General features: G+C 42.7%; 1 protein-coding gene across 1 annotated transcript in view; it reads right to left on the reverse strand.

The window, feature by feature from the left end:
* MRPL39 (mitochondrial ribosomal protein L39) overlaps nucleotides 1–18,812 on the reverse strand; it is a 171,805-nt gene extending 152,993 nt beyond the window's left edge. Inside the window, exons 1-2 of the mRNA XM_073617072.1 lie at nucleotides 18,652–18,812; nucleotides 14,055–14,261 (exon numbers count right to left, since the gene is read on the reverse strand). Coding sequence (XP_073473173.1) covers nucleotides 14,055–14,261; nucleotides 18,652–18,727 — 283 coding nt within the window. The 5' untranslated portion in view covers nucleotides 18,728–18,812. The remainder of the gene's footprint in view (nucleotides 1–14,054; nucleotides 14,262–18,651) is intronic.
* Between the last annotated feature and the right edge of the window lie 665 nt (nucleotides 18,813–19,477).

A 19,477-nucleotide genomic window follows, 5' to 3' on the forward strand; every position in this document is an offset into this window, starting at 1 on the left:
TGAAGTCCAAGGAATTGTCTGTAGACCTCTGAGACAGTATTGTATCGAGGCACAGATCTGGGGAAGGGTACAGAAAAATTTCTGCAGCATTGAAGGTCCCAATGAGCACAGTGGCCTCCATCATCCCTAAATGGAAGAAGTTTGGAACCACCAGGACTCTTCCTAGAGTGGGCCGCCCAGCCAAACTGAGCGATGGGGGGAGAAGGGTCTCAGGGAGGTAACCAAGAACCGATGGTCATTCTGACAGAGCTCCAGCATTTCTCTGTGGAGAGAGGAGAACCTCCCAGAAGAACAACCATCTCTGGAGCACTTCACCAATCAGGCCTGTATGGTAGAGTGGCCAGACAGAAGCCACGCCTCAATAAAAGGCACATGACCGCCCACCTGATGTTTGCCAAAAGGCACCTAAAGGACTAAAGGAAAAAATTCTCTGGTCTGATGAAACAAAGATTGAGCTCTTTGGCCTGAATAAGAATAAGTAAGCATCATATTTGGAAGAAACCAGGCACCGCTCATCACCTGGTCAATACCTTTCCTACAGTGAAGCATGGTGGTGGCAGCATCATGCTGTGGGGATGTTTTTCATCGGCAGGAACTGGGAGACTAGTCAGATCGAGGGAAAGATGAATGCAGCAATGTACAGAAACAGCCTTGATGAAAAACCTGCTCCAGAGCGCTCTGGACCTCAGACTAGGGTGAAGGTTCATCTTCCAACAGGACAACAACCCTAAGCACACAGCCAAGATAACAAAAGAAGAGGCTACAGGACAACTCTGTGAATGTCCATGAGTGGCCCAGCCAGAGCGCAGACTTGAACTCGATTGAACATCCCTTGAGAGATCTGAGAATGGCTGTGCACCGACGCTCCCCATTCAATCTGATGGAGCTTAAGAGGTCCCACAAAGAAGAATAGGAGAAACTGCCCAAAAATAGGTGTGCCAAGCTTGTAGCATCACACTCAAAAAGGCTGTAATTGGTGCCAACGGTACTTCAACAATGTGTTAAACAAAGGCTGTGAATACTTACTGTATGTACATGGGATTGTTTTCATTTTTTATTTTCAATAAATTTGCAAAGATTTCAAGCAAACTTCTTTCATGTTGTCATTATGGGGCATTATAACAAAATGTGGAAAAAGTGAAGCGCTGTGAACACTTTATTGATTACAATTTTAATCCATAGGCAAATCAGTTCACGACCGCAATACGTATATATAGGTTGCGGTTTGCAAGTGGTTTACCAGGATTATGGTTGAAGATACCAGCGAAAGTTAGGGTGAGAGGAATAATTCTCGTGCTAGACCTCCTCTGTAACGCTAAACTGTTAACCTGTAAAGATGTATAAAGCGTTGCCTATGGAGATTTTTAAGTACTGTAGCTTGTCGCCATTTCACGAGCTTGTGCAAATTTTAAAAATGTGACCATGATGGGTATTTACTCACCGTACATTTTTCACATTACGTAAAAAAAAATGGGTTTTTTTTTTTTTTTTTTTTTTTTTTTTAATTATTTCGTTAAAAGTGTATTTTTCCCAAAAAAAAAATTGCGTTTGCAAAACGGCTGCACAAATACTGTGTAACATAAAAAATTGCAACAATCACCATTTTATTCCCTAAGGTTTCTGCTAAAAAAAAAATTTATAATATTTGGGGTTATAAGTAATTTTCTAGCAAAAAACACTGATTTAAAACTTGTAAACAAAAAGTGCCAGAAAAGCCTGGTCTTCATGTGGTTAAAGTGGAAGTCCATGCTAAAACAAAAATCCCTGCATCTATAGACACCCACATTCTAACACTAACCCATCTAGCCCTGTAAAGATCAATTCTCTATACATACCTTTTTTGAAGGCGATTCGACCCGATCTCTAGTGGCGGAAGCTCTACAGAGGACACAGCCAACAACGGCTGTGAAATGAAAGGGAAGTGACGTCACCTATAGACTTAACTATGGGGCTTCCATTGTCAGACGTGTCCTTTGCACCCACCTCCACACCGCAGATGACATGGGATCGGGTCGGATCACCTGAAGAAAAGGTATGTATACCGATTTCTTCTTCACAGGGCTATATAGGTTAGTGTTAGATCGTGGATATCTATAGATGCAGGGATTTTAGTTTTAGCATAGACTTCCACTTTAATTGTGTATATAGTCATTTCTCTGGATAGAAGGCTGGTACTGATTTACAGTTCAACAAGCACTGTAGATATCGCGGCCACAAAATATGGGAAATCATATACGTTGCCCATATTAACCAACCAGATGCACGATTTCATTTTATAACCTGTGTAAAAAATAAAATTCCAAAATGCAAATGTCTGTTTCTTTAAGACCTCTTTCACACTGTAGCGCTTTGCAGGCGCTACAGCGCTAAAAATAGTGCCTGCAAAGTGCCCTGAAACAGTCGCTGCTGTGTCTCCAGTGTGAAAGCCCCGAGGGCTTTCAAACTGGAGCGGTGCGTTTGCAGGACGTTAAAAAAACACCTGCAAGCAGCATCTTTGGAGTGGTGAAGGAGCGGTGTATACACCAATCCTAAACCGCTCCTGCCCATTGAAATCAATGGGGCAGTGCGGCTATACCACTGGCAAAGCCCCACTGCAGCGGCGATTTGCGGGCGGTTTTAACCCTTTTTCGGCCGCTAGCGGGGGTTAAAACTGCCCTGCTAGTGGCCGAATAGTGTTGCTAAAAACGGCGCTAAAAATAGGAGCTAAAAAAAGAGGCCTTACACTAGAGTTTTTCCTGTGCTTATAGATCGTCTACATAATACGCACGGCTTAGAGGTGTCTACAGCTCTGGCTATTGAATGACGCTTCGTAGCAATTACTATACTCTTTATTTTATTTTTTTCATCTGCACCAGAACACTTGTAAAATCGGCAGCAATCCAGAATATCAAACCGAAATGACAATTCTCTTTGTCCAGTGAAGAATTGTGAAGTAGTAATAATAGCAGAAAACAATTTTCTGTTATTTAAAACTACTTGCTGGATTCCTTACGTTCAGCTCACAAATAGGAGATAATATTCCATCCGTAGGAAGTTTACGCCCTCTAGTGGCCATTTTAAAGTATACACATAGCCAAGAATTTTTTGGGAGAGCATGGAAGGATTAGAGCTCCTGTCAGATCTTATCGCTGTCTGTGTCCACACTAATTAGATTCACCCTCTATATTTGCACACAGCAAACATGGAAATTGCTGAGGTCTGCTGCAATTTATGACTTTATCAGCTAAGGGGATTTAATGATTCTTTAATGTTAAAGTGGACCTATTGTAAGCTCTCTTATCTTCAATCTCTGCCTCTCTACTGACAACTTCCCCCCACCCCTAAAACAAGCACTGGTCACCCCCAAACCTCATGTTTAAAAATTTCTTGCTGGAACTCACCTTTCTGAACAACTTAAAATAGCAAATCCAATAAACCAAAAAAACAATTATTGCAAGCGGAATGCAATTAAATATACGTGCTTAAAAAACGCTGCCAGCTAACACTTCGTAAGTGATTTCACAACACTCAGCAATCACAATATAAAATGACAATAATTAGAACAGCGCAACTCAAATAACAGATGCTCTCACAGCTCATGAAAAAAGTGCAAACAAAAACATAAAAATCCAAAAACGTGGAAATCCGCTGGATAATATGAAAAATCTACAAATATAATGCAAATATCAGCATAAAAGTCCAAACAATGGTTCAATCACCACTGAGATAATGTGAACATCGTGTGCCTTGCGTCTCCACCACCCGTGCAAACTGGAAGCTCACCTCACGGCTATGACCCCCGCATTACCAGTAAGGTCATAACACACTTTGTTCCCTTCAGGGAATGTGACTCCAGATACCACGTTGTAAATCCTCACACATCCTTAACACATATAAGCACATGAATCCGCAGATGCAGAGGGTGTACATATAGGAGCAAAGAGAAAGCACACACAAGACCTAGTGTTCTCCCCTCTAAGGGGCGAAGCTTAGGATGAGCAGGCCATTTTTTGTTTTTTTGGCACTGTGTTACTTTAACTGACAATTGCGCGGTCATAAAACGCTGTACACAAATTAAATTTATATCATTTTTTCTCCTACAAATAGAGGTTTCTTTTGGTGGTATTTGATCACCATTGGGTTTTTTTTTTATTTTTGCGCGATAAACAAAACAAAAAAAAAACACAATATTTTTTTCTGCTATAATGCCATAAAACATTTAAAAAAATGCAAAATCTAAATAAAAAAAAAAAAAATTTATGCCAAATATGTGTTCTACATATTCTTGCTATAAAAATCCCAGTTAGTGTATATTGATTGGTTCACGAAAAAGTTATAGCGACTACACTGGAATTTGTATTTTTACTCTAGTAATGGCGGCAATCGGCGATAGTATCCTGGGCAGTCTGACACTTTTGACACTTTGTGGGAACCAGTTACACTAATACAGTCATCAGTGCTAAAAATATGCTGGGAAGGGGTTAACATGCAGGTAGCGGTCAAAGGATTAAATGTGTGCCTAATCATTGTTTACGTGTGTATTGTAAGGTGCTTTTACTAAGGGATGTGCTGGTATTTATTGCCTGCTTTGCATGGGGAAAAAAAAACAGCACATCCCTGCTGACAGGATAGAGCTCTACCTTGTTTACATACTCAGAGTTCTGTTCTTTCTTACTCCTAGGTGATCAGCAGGTGCCAGCCAATGGATGACCGTCGGCACCCGCTGATTGCCTAGGAGTAAGAAAGGACAGTGCTCAGAGTATGTAAACAAGGTAGAGCTATGTCCTGTCAGCAAGGATGTGTCAGTTTTTTTATCACAGCATAGCCGGTGCACCCCCTACCCAGAAAAGCAGAATGACGTATATTCACATGGTTCTCCAGTCAGCAAGTGGTTAAACAAGGAACATATAACATGTTCCCAAATGTGAACGTATCCTTCAAATTCAAAATTCTAACAGCAACTTACAAAGTCATCCACAACTCGGACCCCAGCTACATCACTAACCTGGTCTCAAAATACCAACTAAATCGTTCTTTGTTCCTCCCAAGACCTCCTGCTCTCTAGCTCCAATGCTCATCTCCAGGCTTATCCTGAGCCATGCTCACCATATGGAACTCTCTACCCCAATCTGTCCAACTAACTCCTACTCTCTCCACTTTTAGGCGATCCACGAAAACCCTCAAGGCCTACCCCGACCCACCTAACGACCGTACTTTTATTTTCTCCATCAGCTCCTCCTCACAGGTGTTACCTTTTGTTTCACTTGACCCTCCCTTCTAGATTGTAAGCTCTACTGAGCAGGGCTCTCCGATTCCTCCTGTATTGAATTGTATTGTAACTGTACTGTCTGCCCTCACGTTGTAAAGAGCTGCGCAAACTGTTGACTCTATATAAATCCTGAATAATAATAATAATAATAATAACAATAATCTGTTCATGCTCCAGACATCTAGCAATCCATCTAATTTAGGGACTTTTAAAAGGTGGTTTCATAATAGACACCTAGTTATGCCCATTAGGGCAACAAGAACTGCAATTCCTCACCCCTGGCGCTCCCAGCAGGCTCCAATGTGTGTTACAGAAATAAATTACTTCAACAGAAATAGAAATGATGGATGGAGACTTTTTTTTATTTTTTTTATTTGAAGTCTTTATTAAAAGAGTTTTGTACAAAATACAACAGAATAAATATAGCTCAGTATAAATAATGCCATCAGTCACCAACAGGAGATTGGATCTAGCAAGGGGAGGCATTATATTAGTCAGAAGAGAAAGCAAGGGGAGGGGGGAGGGAAGGGTGTAGAGAAAGAAATGCTTGTTTAACAGCTTTATCAATTACTTGTACCATATAACGTATATGTAAAGCTGCATCTCGTTTAAGAATAGTGAGGAGTTTTGTCCCCCTATAGGTTTCAAACAGAATGATATAACTAAAAAGCACATGAAAGAGAGCAAAAGAAGCATTAACAAGGCCCAAGAGTGTTTCTATCGTCTTTATTCCAGAGCGCCCAGTTGATCTGAAATAATGAGATTTTGTCTTGAATTCGTGCAAACATTTTTTCGAAGGTAGCGTGCATATTTAGGAAGTTTATAACTGTGTGGAGGGAAGGAGTATATTCTGATTTACATGCGTTGGCCAGGGCCCTCCTGATGGCTAAGACATGGGTAATAAAAACATGAGTCTTGCTTGGCCATTTGTCCAAACCAAATGCCAAAAAGAGCAGTTTCTGGAGTCAGAGGGCAATTCATCCCAGTAACAGAGGAAATAAGGGCAAAGACATCCTTCCGGAACGTAAGGATCTTTGGGCAGAACCACCATATATGCCCAATGGATCCCATGTGTCCGCATTTCCTCCAACATAATAGGGAATGGATGTCAGGGTGTCATTGAGCTAATACTTGTTGTGCCGTTTTCCCAATGAGAGATGCATCGGAAAGTTTTTTGGGTCGAGATGGGGCTTGTTGTCATTGCAGGGTCGTGTAGGAGATTCCTAGATCACATTCCCAAGAGATCATAGTTGGGAGCTTGTCCAGTATCATCCTAGAGCATAAGGCTGTGCATATAAAGGAGATCCCCCGTTTGACCAGTTTTTCCGAAGCGAAGAACGTGTAGATCGACTTTAACAGTAGATCCTCCCTTTTTTTCATGGGGGACAGGAAGTGTCGGATTTGTAAATATTTATAGAAATCTTTGTGAGGAATGCCGAAAGTTTTTGTAAGGTCTTGGAAGGAGTGCATTTGATGTTGATCAAGTAGTTGAGCTACTAAGTTGAGATCCCGGCTTCTCCATGGCGATATGTCTAGGTCTGGAATTACTATGGATAGTGCTGAAAGTGGGGCGTTTGAGGCAATTATTTTGTGGTCACGGCAAGCAAGCTTTAAGGTGGAGACCCATGTCCAAAGTGTAGTGCTGGCTGTGTCCTAAGAAGGATCATCTCTTGACTGATGAGGGCGACCACCAGAATTTAGTTTGTTCTAAAATGGAAGCTTTATAATATTTAGCAAGGTCATGAGTTCCTAATCCTGCATAGGAAGCGAGTGTAAACACAGAGTCTTTACCCACTCTAGCTTTTTTGTTGTTCCTTATGAAACTGTTCACCATTTTTTGCAGAGTCTTAAGGAATATAGGAAGGGGGGTAGATCGGAAAAAGTACAACACATGAGGCAAAATAAACATTTTGGAAAGGGCTATTTTACCTGCCCAAGAGACTGTAGCTTTGGATAAACTCTTAAATAGTTCTGAGAGTTTACTGAGCAATAGATAGTAGTTTGCCTTGAAAATGTGGTTGCCAGGGGAATTTAATCGAATACCTAAATACGTTATCTGGGATGAGTGCGCCCAAGAGAAAGAGGAAACCTCTGAAACTTGTTTTTGTAATGATGGAGGGAGTCGAAGTGATAGTATAGACAATTTTAATTTGTTTACTTTATATAGGGATATTGAAACAAACTCCCTTAAAATAGTTTGTAGCGCCGGTAAAGAGGAGAGGGGGATCAGTTAAGGCAAGGAGAATGTCATCTGCATATAAGATAGCCCCAGTGCACACATGGAAAGAAGCAGAGAAGGCATCTAGTGATGCTCTGCCCACTGAATTAAATCAATGAATCTTCTAGTGCTATCTAGAGCCTGACATCCGTTACTAAACCCTACTTGGTCAGGATGCACTAGGGTGGCCATAATAGGTTGTAGTCTGTTGGCTAATAATTTGGCAAATATTTTGATATCACTATCTAACAAGGCCTAAAGTTTACGGGGTCTAAGGGAGGTTTTCTGGGTTTGGCTATTGCTACAATGAGGGCCTCTAGAGTGTCCCTAGGGAAGGAGCCTGTTTCAGTTGCTTGGTTAGCTACTACGCTAATATATGGGGGATAAGATGTCTAAGAAGGTTTTATTTTATTTATTTTATTCATTGCTGTATTCGTCCGGGCCAGGAGCTTTATTGGCAGGGAGCTTGTAGGTGACTTTAAGCACTTCTTCAACTGAAGGGTACGGATAGAAGTTTGTTTTGAAGGGGGAGAGTGATGGGAGATTAACCAAATCCAAAAAGGTCTTTATTTGGTCCTCTGTACGGGGTTTGAAGTCTGGGAAGGTTATAAAAAAGGGAAGAGTAAAATTTGCTGAAAGCGTTTGCTATCTTTAGCGGGTTGGTGATTGTTCCCTTTTTGGGTCATTCAGGGATTGCTTAATTTGCCTGGCTAGTAGCGTGCCCGCCTTATTAGCCCGTGTATAAAAATTTCGTTTCAATTTTTTTAAGTGCATATTCATGCTTTCTAAGAAGGCAGTCAGCAAGGGTTTGGCGCAATTTGTTGAGTGTTTGAGCTGTGGCTGGGTCTATCTATTTGTCGTTTTATGTTGTTTTTTTAGGGTATGGATCTGGGCCAAGGTGGAGTTCAGGGGTTTCATTAAAGTCCCCACAAAGTATAATATGACCTCGGGCATATTGTTTCATTTTCTATCTAACCCTTTGAAAGAAAGAGCTTTGATGGGTATTAGGTGCATATATGTTCATCAGGGTAATTAGGTTGCTGTTTATGGTAGCCTGTAAAATAATAAAGCGTCCAGCTGGGTCCAAGTAGGATGAATGTAACTGGAATTGTATCAAGTGCTTGACGGCCATCATAATGCCTTTTGATTTAGTTTCAGCGTTAGCAAAGAAAAAGTGTGAAAAACTGTTGTGTTTACATGTGGGAGGCTTGAATAGTTTAAAATCCGCCTCCTGAACGCATAAACTGTCTGTATGAAGACGTATGGCTTCCTTTCATAGTGCAGAGTACTTGTAGGGTGTGTTAAGGCCTTTGGCATTTATTGAGGTAATTTTAACCATGTTTTTGACTGTCAGTGCATGGCGATGTCTATTGGGGAACTAATATTAGAATGCAGGCAAAATTGTGAAGCAAACTTGTGTAATTTGGTACCTCAGAGTAAGTATACAAACTTAAAAGGCAACATCACAAAAAGGATATGTGAATAATATAACAGAGAGATACAGCTGGTTTTCCTGTAGGCAGGAAGAACAAAATTGAGTATGTTTAGCATACTCATCAGGCGGATTAAACACCAAAAACCTAGGAGTCACGAGTCACCTCTACCTCTTTTTTTTTTTATGAAAGTGAGGGGGGATTTATCCATCAGAGGATTTAAGGAGGGTGATACAGAATCAAGTAGATGGAACTGTCTCCCATGCTTTTGTGAGATGTTGGGCAGGTGGTTTCCTTGTGGTGGTCAGAGGAGTGGTTGCTTTGAATCCCCGCTGAGTAGTGTGAGAATGGTTCTGGCAGTGTTTTCAGTTTCCTGACTGTGGATTTCAGCAAGTCTTTTATATATAAAAATTGTATTCTCGCGATAATGTCACGTGTTACTGACGCTGGGAGGAAGCTTGGTTTGACAAGGCGATGTGTACGGTCGATAAGTAGCTCCTGTTTAGTAACAGGTGGGAGCATTTTTTTTTTTTAAAGAGGGTTTGCAGATATCCGATCAATTCCACCTGCGTTACTGGTTCGGGTATGCCCCTTATTTTTATATTATTTCTTCGAGATCTATCCTTGATATCTGTTAATTTATCTTTAATACGCTAAATTTCGCTTGATTGGTTCTGGTATGCATCTACCAGGTCATTGTGAGCAATGACAATTTCACCCACTTTTCTCTCCAGATCATCTGTGTGTTCAGCGATCTGTTATTTGGGATTGGGTATGGGAGAAAGCTCTGTTAATGTTGGACTGAATATCCTCATACAGGGATTGTAGCATTTGGTTGAGCATTTGGTCCCCTTCCAATTTTTTTCCAGTGGTTTTCCATTCTCTCACTCCCCCCTCAACAGACCTCTGTCCCTCCCTATCCAAACCCCAAATCATCCTGCAATCTCCCCACCCCTCCCTCCTTCCTTCCAAGCATTACCTTTCCCATTATAAAAAATTACAATGGGCAGCGCCGCTTCAGCGCTCTGAACCCTTTTTTGGCCGTTAGCGGGGGTTAAGAGCGCCCGGCTAGTGGCCGAAAAACGAAGTTAAAGCACCGCTAAAAATAGCGGCATTTTACTGCTGACGCCAGCCCGCCCCAGTGTGAAAGTGCCCATAGTGTCACTTTTACAGAGCTTCACTTAATTTACTAAGCTAACTAAACTAAAACTATAGAAAGTTCTTCTTGTGCATAAGACCTGCTGGATTTTTCAATTTCAATCTGCAGGCCAGCTATGATTTCCTAAAATTGCCAAAAAATGTAACTGTCACTTCTTTGTAACCATGGAAACCAGGGGACATCCTGAACATTGTGTACAGAACTACTCCAGAATAACATTTTCTTCTCACATGATTGGCACTGTGCATTTGCAGTTGTTTTTCCTCTTATTACAACACTGTAATAGCCTTACTTTACACAAAATGAATGTCATCCAGGTGTTAGTTCAAAGGAACAACCAAGGGTAAAAATCTTTTGTAATTTTCTAAAATCCTTGTAATGTACAAAATGTACTGTGCTAAAGTTTTAGACACATGAAAAAAATGCTGTAAAGTGAGGATGCTTTCAAAACCAATTAAAGTAGGACTAAAAGGCAAAAAACTTTTTTTCTATTTTGGATAGGAGCAAGGGAGAGTTAAACCCCGGTCAGGTTTATTTATTTTATTTTTTTTGCCATTTAGTTATACTCTAAATGAATAGCTTTTATTTATCAATGCATAAACAGTAAAAATAAATTAAATCATATCAATATTTGGTGTGTCAGTTCTCCCAGGTACACAGGCAGCTGACTCCGCTACTCCGTGCACCTCTGAGAGGCTGAGCCAGCAGTTCCCAACCCCCCCGCAGCCCGGCATTCTAGTGTGCACTGGAGGGGCAGGGCAGAGAGTGGAGACTGACAGTCACTGTTCTCTGCTCAGAGAAGACCGAGATCTGAGCGACCAGCGGTCATGTGATCACTCCATTCTTGGTGTAGAGCCGGAGGGAGATCGATGCTGCAGCAGAAAGGCGAGTATGTATGTTTATTTTTTTTAGAATCACACTTTTCTCCTTTAACCCACTTCCCACCCACCATATAGCAAAAGGACAGCCAGAAAGTGGTTCTGTTATCCTGGCATGGCATCACATAAGCCACGATCGTGCGTGTGGTGTGTCAGTCTGATACACCGCATCTCCGATCTAGGTAAAGAGCCCCTGACGTAGGCTCTTTACCATGTGATCAGCTGTGTCCAATCACAGCTGATCACAGTGTAAACAGGAAAAGCCTTGTAACAGCTTTTCCTCTGCTTGCACTGACAGACGCGAGTAGAGGAGACGATCGGCTGCTCTGAGGGGGGGGGGGGGGTCTGGACAGATTGACAGATTATCAGTGCAGCCCCCCCTAAAATGCCCACCCGTGCCAACAAGGGATGCCCACCTATGGCCACCAGGGATGCCCACCTATGGCCACCAGGGATGCCCACCCATGACAACCAGGTAAGCCCACCAGGGATGCCAATCGGTGCCCATTAGGGATGGCACTCTATGCCCATCAGTGATGCCTGTCAGTGCCTCCTGATCAATGCCATCTATCAGTGTCGCCTATAAGTGCCCTCCAGCACCATCTATCAGTGCCACCTATGAGTGCCCATCAGTGCCACCTATCAGTGCCCACAAGTGCCACCTATTAGTGCCCACAAGTGCCACCTACCAGTGCTGCATATAAGTGCCACCTGATCAGTGCCCATCAGTGAAGGAGAAAACGTACTTATTTACAAAGTTTTGTAACAGAAACAAAGAAACTTTCTTTTTTAGTGCAAAAAATAAAAACCCCAGTGGTGATCAAATACCACCAAAAGAAAATTCTATTTGTGGGGAAAAAAAATGATAAAAATTATGTTTGTACAGTGTTGCATGACCGCGCAATTTTCATTCAAAGTGTGACAGTGCTGAAAGTTGAAAATTGGTCTGGGCAGGATAAGTGCCTGGTATTGAAGTGGTTAAAGTGATACTAAAATCTTGTTTTTGTTTTCTGAATATATAAGCAATTATGTATTCTTAATTCCAAAATGTACCTTATATGATTATCAGGCTCTCCCTAATCTTGATTTTCTTTTTTAGCTGTTCTATCTTCCTGCTAGAGAGTGGTTATGTTCCCACTGTATGAACGTAGCCAGCCTCTTGTGCTCGCTCCCAAAATGGACTACAAACTTGTGCGAGGATGCATTCCTACTCCCAGGCTATTCACCACCCACCTATCTTCGCCCACAGTCTTTTGACTGAATGATGTGTATATTTACAGGAATGTTTTATCTGGGTCACGGAGGAGTGCAATAGGAGGAACTATCATTAGTAAATGAGAAGCTGGCAACCGCAAGATCAGAGGGCACAAAGGAATTTAGGAGTTGTAATGTGCATAGAGCGGTGAATGTGACCGCAACTAACGTTCATTGCTCTTTCCAAAGCAAGGAAGTGAGGGGGAAAGAAGAGCATTGAGAGTGTGTGCTTGGCAATACAGATAGATGAACAGTCAGAACCAGCGGCAGCCAGTGGTAATTATTTTTGGGGGGGTGGGGCCGCAAACAGTACCACAAGAACCTTTACAATCACTCTAATGAAACTCTGTGCAGCTGCAGACCGGGAAACGTCTCAGTGCCTGTGATTAGCGATGTGCAGGGTCGGGTTCCTGGTGGGATTTCGAACATCCCCGAACACATCTCTAAAGAGGATCTTCAGTGGCCACAAAAAATTAAGCATCAGCAGCTACAAATACCGTAGCTGTTGACTTTTAATAGAAGAACACTTACCTGTTCCAGCTCTGTCCTTCCCGCGCAGTTTCTTCACCAGACTTTGAGTCCCCGGTGCCAGCATCTTTACTATAGGAAGTCAGCTGCGAGTCCTAGCGGCTTCACGGCCAGCTTCCTACTGCGCATGGTACGCTGCGCTCTGTGAATGGTCCTGCAGCTTTCTGGGACTTGTGACGTGTCCTAGAAAGCTGCGGGGAAAGAGAAGGGAGGCAAACTTATGTTCAGACAGCCTAGGTGATCCAGGGGGAGATAGGAGTGAGTACCTGTCAATACTAGGTGCCCCCCCCCCTCCCAAATAAAAAAAAATTGTGTTCAAAGGAGGGAGGCGGAAATATGCAAGTTCCCCTTTTAGGTGAAGTTCCGCTTTAACTAGGACATGTGTATTCATGATTTTTGAAGAATAGTCTGTAGCCTCCCTGGCGGTATTCCCGAGTGTGGCTCGGGGTTAAAATTCAGGACCATTAGCGATAACCCCGAGCCACACTCGGGATTGCATCGCAGGATCCTGGTGCCTCCTTACTTACCTTGTCCCCGGGATCCTGCGATGTCCCCCGCAGTGTCCGTGGGCTCCGTCCTCCTCCGAAGCCTCTCTGTGCCAGGCTCCGTTCCCTGCGAGCGTCGCGACGCACGGGGGTGGAGCCTGGCGGCAAATTCAAAAAAATGTAAAAAGCATAACACATACAGTACTGTAATCTTACAGATTACAGTACTGTATGAAATCATTTCACATCCCATTTGTCCCCAGTGCTCTGGCCCATGCCCTGCATGCAGTTTTATATTGCATATACTGTTCTTTCTGCCTGGAAACTGGAGATTGTCCATAGCAACCAAAAAGTGTCCCTTTATGTCAAAAATGGCTTTAAACCAGCTAGAAAACAGCGAAAGTAAATTAGAACACTTGCAGAATTGAGCGATAGTGAATTGTGGGGAAATTTATTTTATTACTATTTATTTTTATTTTGTTTAATTATTATTTTTTTTTTTATTATATTATAATTTATGTTTTTGTGTTTCAAACTTTATCATACCCGGGATATCTACTAGACTCTTGTTTGGACAGATTTAAGTGTGTTATTGTTAAGAATTACAGGCCTACAATATAAAACGCCAAATTTCCATGCAAAATAATTGTACCGCTTTCAGCACCTAAAATCAGAAAGAATCATACCGCCAGGGAGGTTAATAAATAAATACAAACAACTTATTTTCAGAGCATTTTTCACATGTGCAAGCCGTTATAACAGTACTGTACGTAACTCACTTTAAGACAGATGGGTTTTTTTTCAGAAAAGGCAGAGTTACACATTAAAGTCTATACAGACCACATACTTACGCATAGCACAGTTGAATGGAGTGGAGATCCCCTTGTTCAACACAAAAGTAGTCCCTGGATGGGACTTCCCAACAAATTTCACCTCTATCTTCTCAGTGAGAGGACTCAGGGATAGCTGCCTCTCCTTTTCTTTATCAAACAGCTCAGAGCGTCTCAGAGAGATCTCACCATTGGACAGTTTAGTGGCTGCAGACACCGTGTAAAACCCTGGAAATAATCAAAACAATGACATTAATATAGTAAGCAAATACAATGTGTTTTTATAAAATTAGTAATGAAAAGGAGACTGTGGGACAATATAAACCTTCACATTTCATTATCGCTAATATGTCCAGTACTAGGAAATGCCTGAAACATGAGGTTCAACAAATCCTAGTAACGGATCACCATAAACTAAAAAAGAAGATAATTGCGCTAATAGACTATAAATAGCTGCTAGTACAATTGACACAAATTCTGATAAAAAAAATAATAAACAAGTGCTGCGCTTGACCTTTATGTGAACAATTATTAGATCAAAACCCTCAGACAATACTAGTGATATAAAGTGCCAAAGTGTAAGTAATATTATGTGACCATAAGGCCTTTTTCACACTGCAGCTTGAAAAAGCTCAGTACAGCTTTTTTTCCCCTTTATACAGAGCTAAAATAAAGCCCACTAATTGTAATGTGCCTATGCACACAGGCGCGTAAACAAGCGGCTTGCATTCTTCAGTAAAAAAAAAAAAAAAAAGGAAGAAAAATTTTTGGTAAGTAATTTACACCTCATGCACGCAAATTCGCACAAGTGTGTGTAAATGTCCATTTACATAATAGAAAACGAGAATACGACAATAAGTTAAATAAACGTCTGAAAGAGTAGCTACTCAAACAGGAGTATCGTGTGCAAGAGGCCTAAGAAGTCCAACAAAAACTTGAAAGGTGAAAGTTTCAATTCAGAGGACCACCATGATGCACCCCCAAATCTATAAGTTCATATGAGTGACAATAAATGGCTGTCTGTAAATAATCACTCGTGAATTCCACCACAATGTAGTGATCCACCACCATAGATAGTGCAGCTACACCTACCAGAAAGTATGGACCCATAAACCCTTCAGCAATGAGTGAACAAAGCTATGATTTCCAATCACATATGGTAAGACTCATCTGTACATTTATTTAGAAAACATCCGATTCTTCCAAAGGAACCAGATATAGGTGAACCCCTATGTCAAATTTGACAAAACGCGTCAGCTCGAGCACCTGTTGAGGTCATTGCATGTTTCCAAAGGGTTGAGTGAAAAGTATCTAGGACTGATGATTATTTACAGCGCTGTTTCTTCAGATTTTGAACTGATCTTTAAAAGCAGGGGTCACCTAAATCTGGCATTATATAGGGGGTTCACCTATATCTGGTTCCTTTGGAAGACTCAGATGTTTAATAAATGTACAGATGAGTCTTACCATACGTGATTGGAAATCACACCAGCTTTGTTGACTCATTGCGGAAGAGAATATGAGTCCATACTTTCTGGTAGGCGTACCTGCACTATCCATGGTGGTGGGTCACTACTCTGCGGTGGAATTCACAGAGTGATTATTTACAGACACCCATTTATCGCCACTTAGCGTGAGGAAAGGAAAGCTAATAACCAGCTTGTGTTGACAACAGCTGTCATTGGACACAGCTGATCACATGGTAAAGGGCCGCTGTGATTGGCACTTTACCCCAATTTGATCAGCTGAGTCCTAGGAACTCAGCGATCACAGAGAGCGCCGCAAGGGTTGCGAGAAGTGCGATCATGGGAGAACGTTAATAGACGCCCTCCTGGCAAAGTAAGCCTGCACTGTAGCCGTCATTCAAAACTTTTCATTTTGGATAGAGTGAGGGTTATAACTCAAGTCAGTTTTTTTTTTTGCTACCCGTGTCCCATTGGGAGAGATTTACCTTCACTTACTGTCCCATAGCCAAAACAGGAAATGAGAGGATATCCCTTCAAATTAAGGGAATCCTCTGAGCAACCCCTCAGGTCATCAGAACTGATGTCCCCATAGGAAGGTTTCCCCTCTATTACTGTTCTGTGGGAAAAAAAAAACTAAATTTGGGATTTTCTTTCACTTTTGGGGATAATGGTAAACAGAACAAATAGAGAGGGTGAATCTCCCTAACGGGGGCACAGACAGCAATAAAGCCCAGGAAAGAAAAAACGTTGCTCCAGGTGAGCTGAGGGAAAGGACTCCTCCCATGGGTGCAAGCCTTGGCTCACCTGCCGTGCAAATGAAATAGAAGAAGAAATTGGTGGCTGCACACCGGAGTAGCAAAAAGTCCCTGAATTTCTTTTCAATAAAACATGATATGACACCACAGGATGGTAGCAGGTGCATCAGGTAGACACATTTCACACAGTTACAGTATTCATGAATAAGTACAATGTAACTGTGTGAAAAGGGTCTACCTGATGCTCCTGCTACCATCCTGTGGTGTCATATTTAGTTTTATTGAAGAGAAATAGACTTTTTGCTACTCTGGTGTGCAGCCACCAATTTCTTCCTCTATAGCAATAAAACCTGACAGGGGATTGCAATCCTCTCCACTCCATTCAATACTAAAGTTTTGTCTTTAGTTGCACTTTAACCACCTATCATAGCAAGTCACTCTTCAGAGGGTGACGCTTGTGTAATCAAGCCCTAATGCCTCCTTCATGTACATAAGTGTACGCCTGTAAAGGGCTGTGTTTATCTGCATGGGGTTGCACAGGAATTGTGTGCATCCCTGTGCCAGCAGTCTAAATGCTGTCAATAGGGATATAGTCACATACCTCCCAACCATCCCGGATTCGCCGGGACCGTCCTGAAATCTCAAGTAAATCCCGGTGTCCTGCGAATCAGGGCTGAATCCTGCAGTGGAGCCCAGTCAGTGCCAGAACAAGTTCTCCACTAAGTGACTCCACTAACCCACCTGGCAAGTTCGTGCTGTGCTGCAGCTGTCAAGGCTAAGACTGAAACATCAGTACCCAGCCAGCATAGTCCCCACCACCTCCCCCGCCCACTCACTTACTTATCAGCCCGCAGAATGGAAGAGGAGGGAGTCTAGGTCTGCTCCACCTCCTCCCCATGTCCGTGCACAACCCCAGTGTGCAGCCAATCCTGTGCCTGTGAAGGGGCTGTGTGGGCGGGAATTTGGAAGCTGTGCTCAGGATGTTTGCTGCCTGAGCCTCTTCCTGCCTTCCATATACCATAGTGATGCTCCCTGCCTTCCATATGCCATAGTGACCTTTCCTGCCTTCCATGTGCCATAGTCATCCTCCCTGCCTTCCATGTGCCATAGTCATCCTCCCTGCCTTCCATATTACCATAGTCAGCCTCCCTGCCTTCCATATTACCATAGTCAGCCTCCCTGCCTTCCATATACCATAGTCATCCTCCCTGCCTTCCATGTGCCATAGTCATCCTCCCTGCCTTCCATGTGACATAGTCATCCTCCCTGCCTTCCATGTGACATAGTCATCCTCCCTGCCTTCCATGTGCCATAGTCATCCTCCCTGCCTTCCATATACCATAGTCATCCTCCCTGCCTTCCATATACCATAGTCATCCTCCCTGCCTTCCATATACCATAGTCATCCTCCCTGCCTTCCATATACCATAGTCATCCTCCCTGCCTTCCATATACTATAGTCATCCTCCCTGCCTTCCATATACCATAGTCATCCTCCCTGCCTTCCATATACCATAGTCATCCTCCCTGCCTTCCATATACCATAGTCATCCTCCCTGCCTTCCATATACCATAGAGATCCTTCCTGCCTTCTGTGTGCCATAGCGATCCTTCCTCCCATGTACCATAGTGCTCCCTCCTTCCTTTTTTCCCCATATACCATTGTGATCCTTCCTGCCTTCCATGTACCCTCCCCCTATCATGTTTGGCCACACCCACTTTTTGCTGCAACGCGCTTAGTGTGCTGCAGCTCACTATCTCCCTGAAATGTCCCTCATTCTCAATTTCAAAAGTTGGGAGGTATGCAGTCACTGCTCCCAATGTGGCGTCTGTGCGGGTACACGGCCCCAGATGCATCCTGGGTGAATTCAGAGCCGTGAACCGGAACGAACATTACATTGGGAGTAAGGATGAGCTCTGGCGTGGTCGCACACTCCACGTGCGGAGCCCGCCAGAAAGTTGGCACGGCGCTGCGCTAATCACAGGCAGTGAGACATTTTCCCGATGTGCAGCTGCAGAGATCAGGAAATGTCTCACTGCCTGTGATTAGCCGCTGACTTCCTAGCGGGCTCTGCATGTGGAGTGTGCTCATCCTTAATTGGGAGCAGTGAGGGGACACATAGAGGCTGCAGATATACTCCAAACTTCCAGATATACAATCAATGCAGGTCAGCAGAACAGCCAGGCAACGAGCATTTTCAAAAAGGTCAGCAATAGCAACCCTCATCTGTCTGTTATTAGAGGTTTCACATTATTAGTCACTGGTGTCAGGCTGAGACTAGCAGACTTCCCCACTGAGGGCTCAGTGTGAGCAGCTGTGTGCTCCCCCTAGTATTCTTCCCTCTGTGCTCCATCTAATATGACCCCCTCTTCCCCCCCCCTGTGCCCCAAACTTACTGCCCCGTATAGCCCTCAGGCCGCAGATCCCCGCCATCACAGCTCTGCACCGCATCCCTGCCCGGCAAAGTGACATTCATTGACAACACCAAGCATGTGTGCAACGAGTGTCCGCACAACAATTTGTCCCCCGCAGGAACACGCACTCATCACCAAGGTTCCGTATTCACTCTAGTACTAGCAGGCACACTGTGCATTGAAAGCATACAACCACCAGAGGGCGCTGCTACGCTGCACGTGTGTCAGAAACCACCAGAGGGCGCTGCTGTACTGCAAATGAGTCATCAGAGCAGCCAGCCATAGAAAAAGGTCATACCACCTAAAAGGCTAAAAAAACAATTTTATGGTTTCTGTTTTTATGTCACAATTACATAACCTCCCAAATGTATAATCACGTGATCTCCAGGCCTTCTTCTGGCACTTTTTGTTTACATGTAAAAAATATTATTTTTTGTATTTTTTTCTAGAAAATTTGTTAGAACCCTCAAACATTATATATATATATATTTATTTCAGGTACTTATATAGCGCTGTCAATTTACGCAGCGCTTTACATATACATTGTACATTCACATCAGTCCCAAGCCTCAAAGAGCTTACAATCTAAGGTCCCTAACTCACATTCATACATACTAGGGACAATTTAGACAGGATCCAATTAACCTACCAGCATGTCATATATATATATATATATATATATATATATATATATATACATTTTAAAGCAGAGGCCCTAGAGAATTAATTGGTGGGTTTTGCAGTTTTTTATGTCACATGGTATTTGCACAGCGGTTTTTCAAATGCAAATTTTTTTGGAAAAAATACA

The sequence above is a fragment of the Aquarana catesbeiana genome, linkage group LG02, assembly GCF_042186555.1.
Source record: "Aquarana catesbeiana isolate 2022-GZ linkage group LG02, ASM4218655v1, whole genome shotgun sequence".
NCBI lineage: Eukaryota > Metazoa > Chordata > Amphibia > Anura > Ranidae > Aquarana > Aquarana catesbeiana.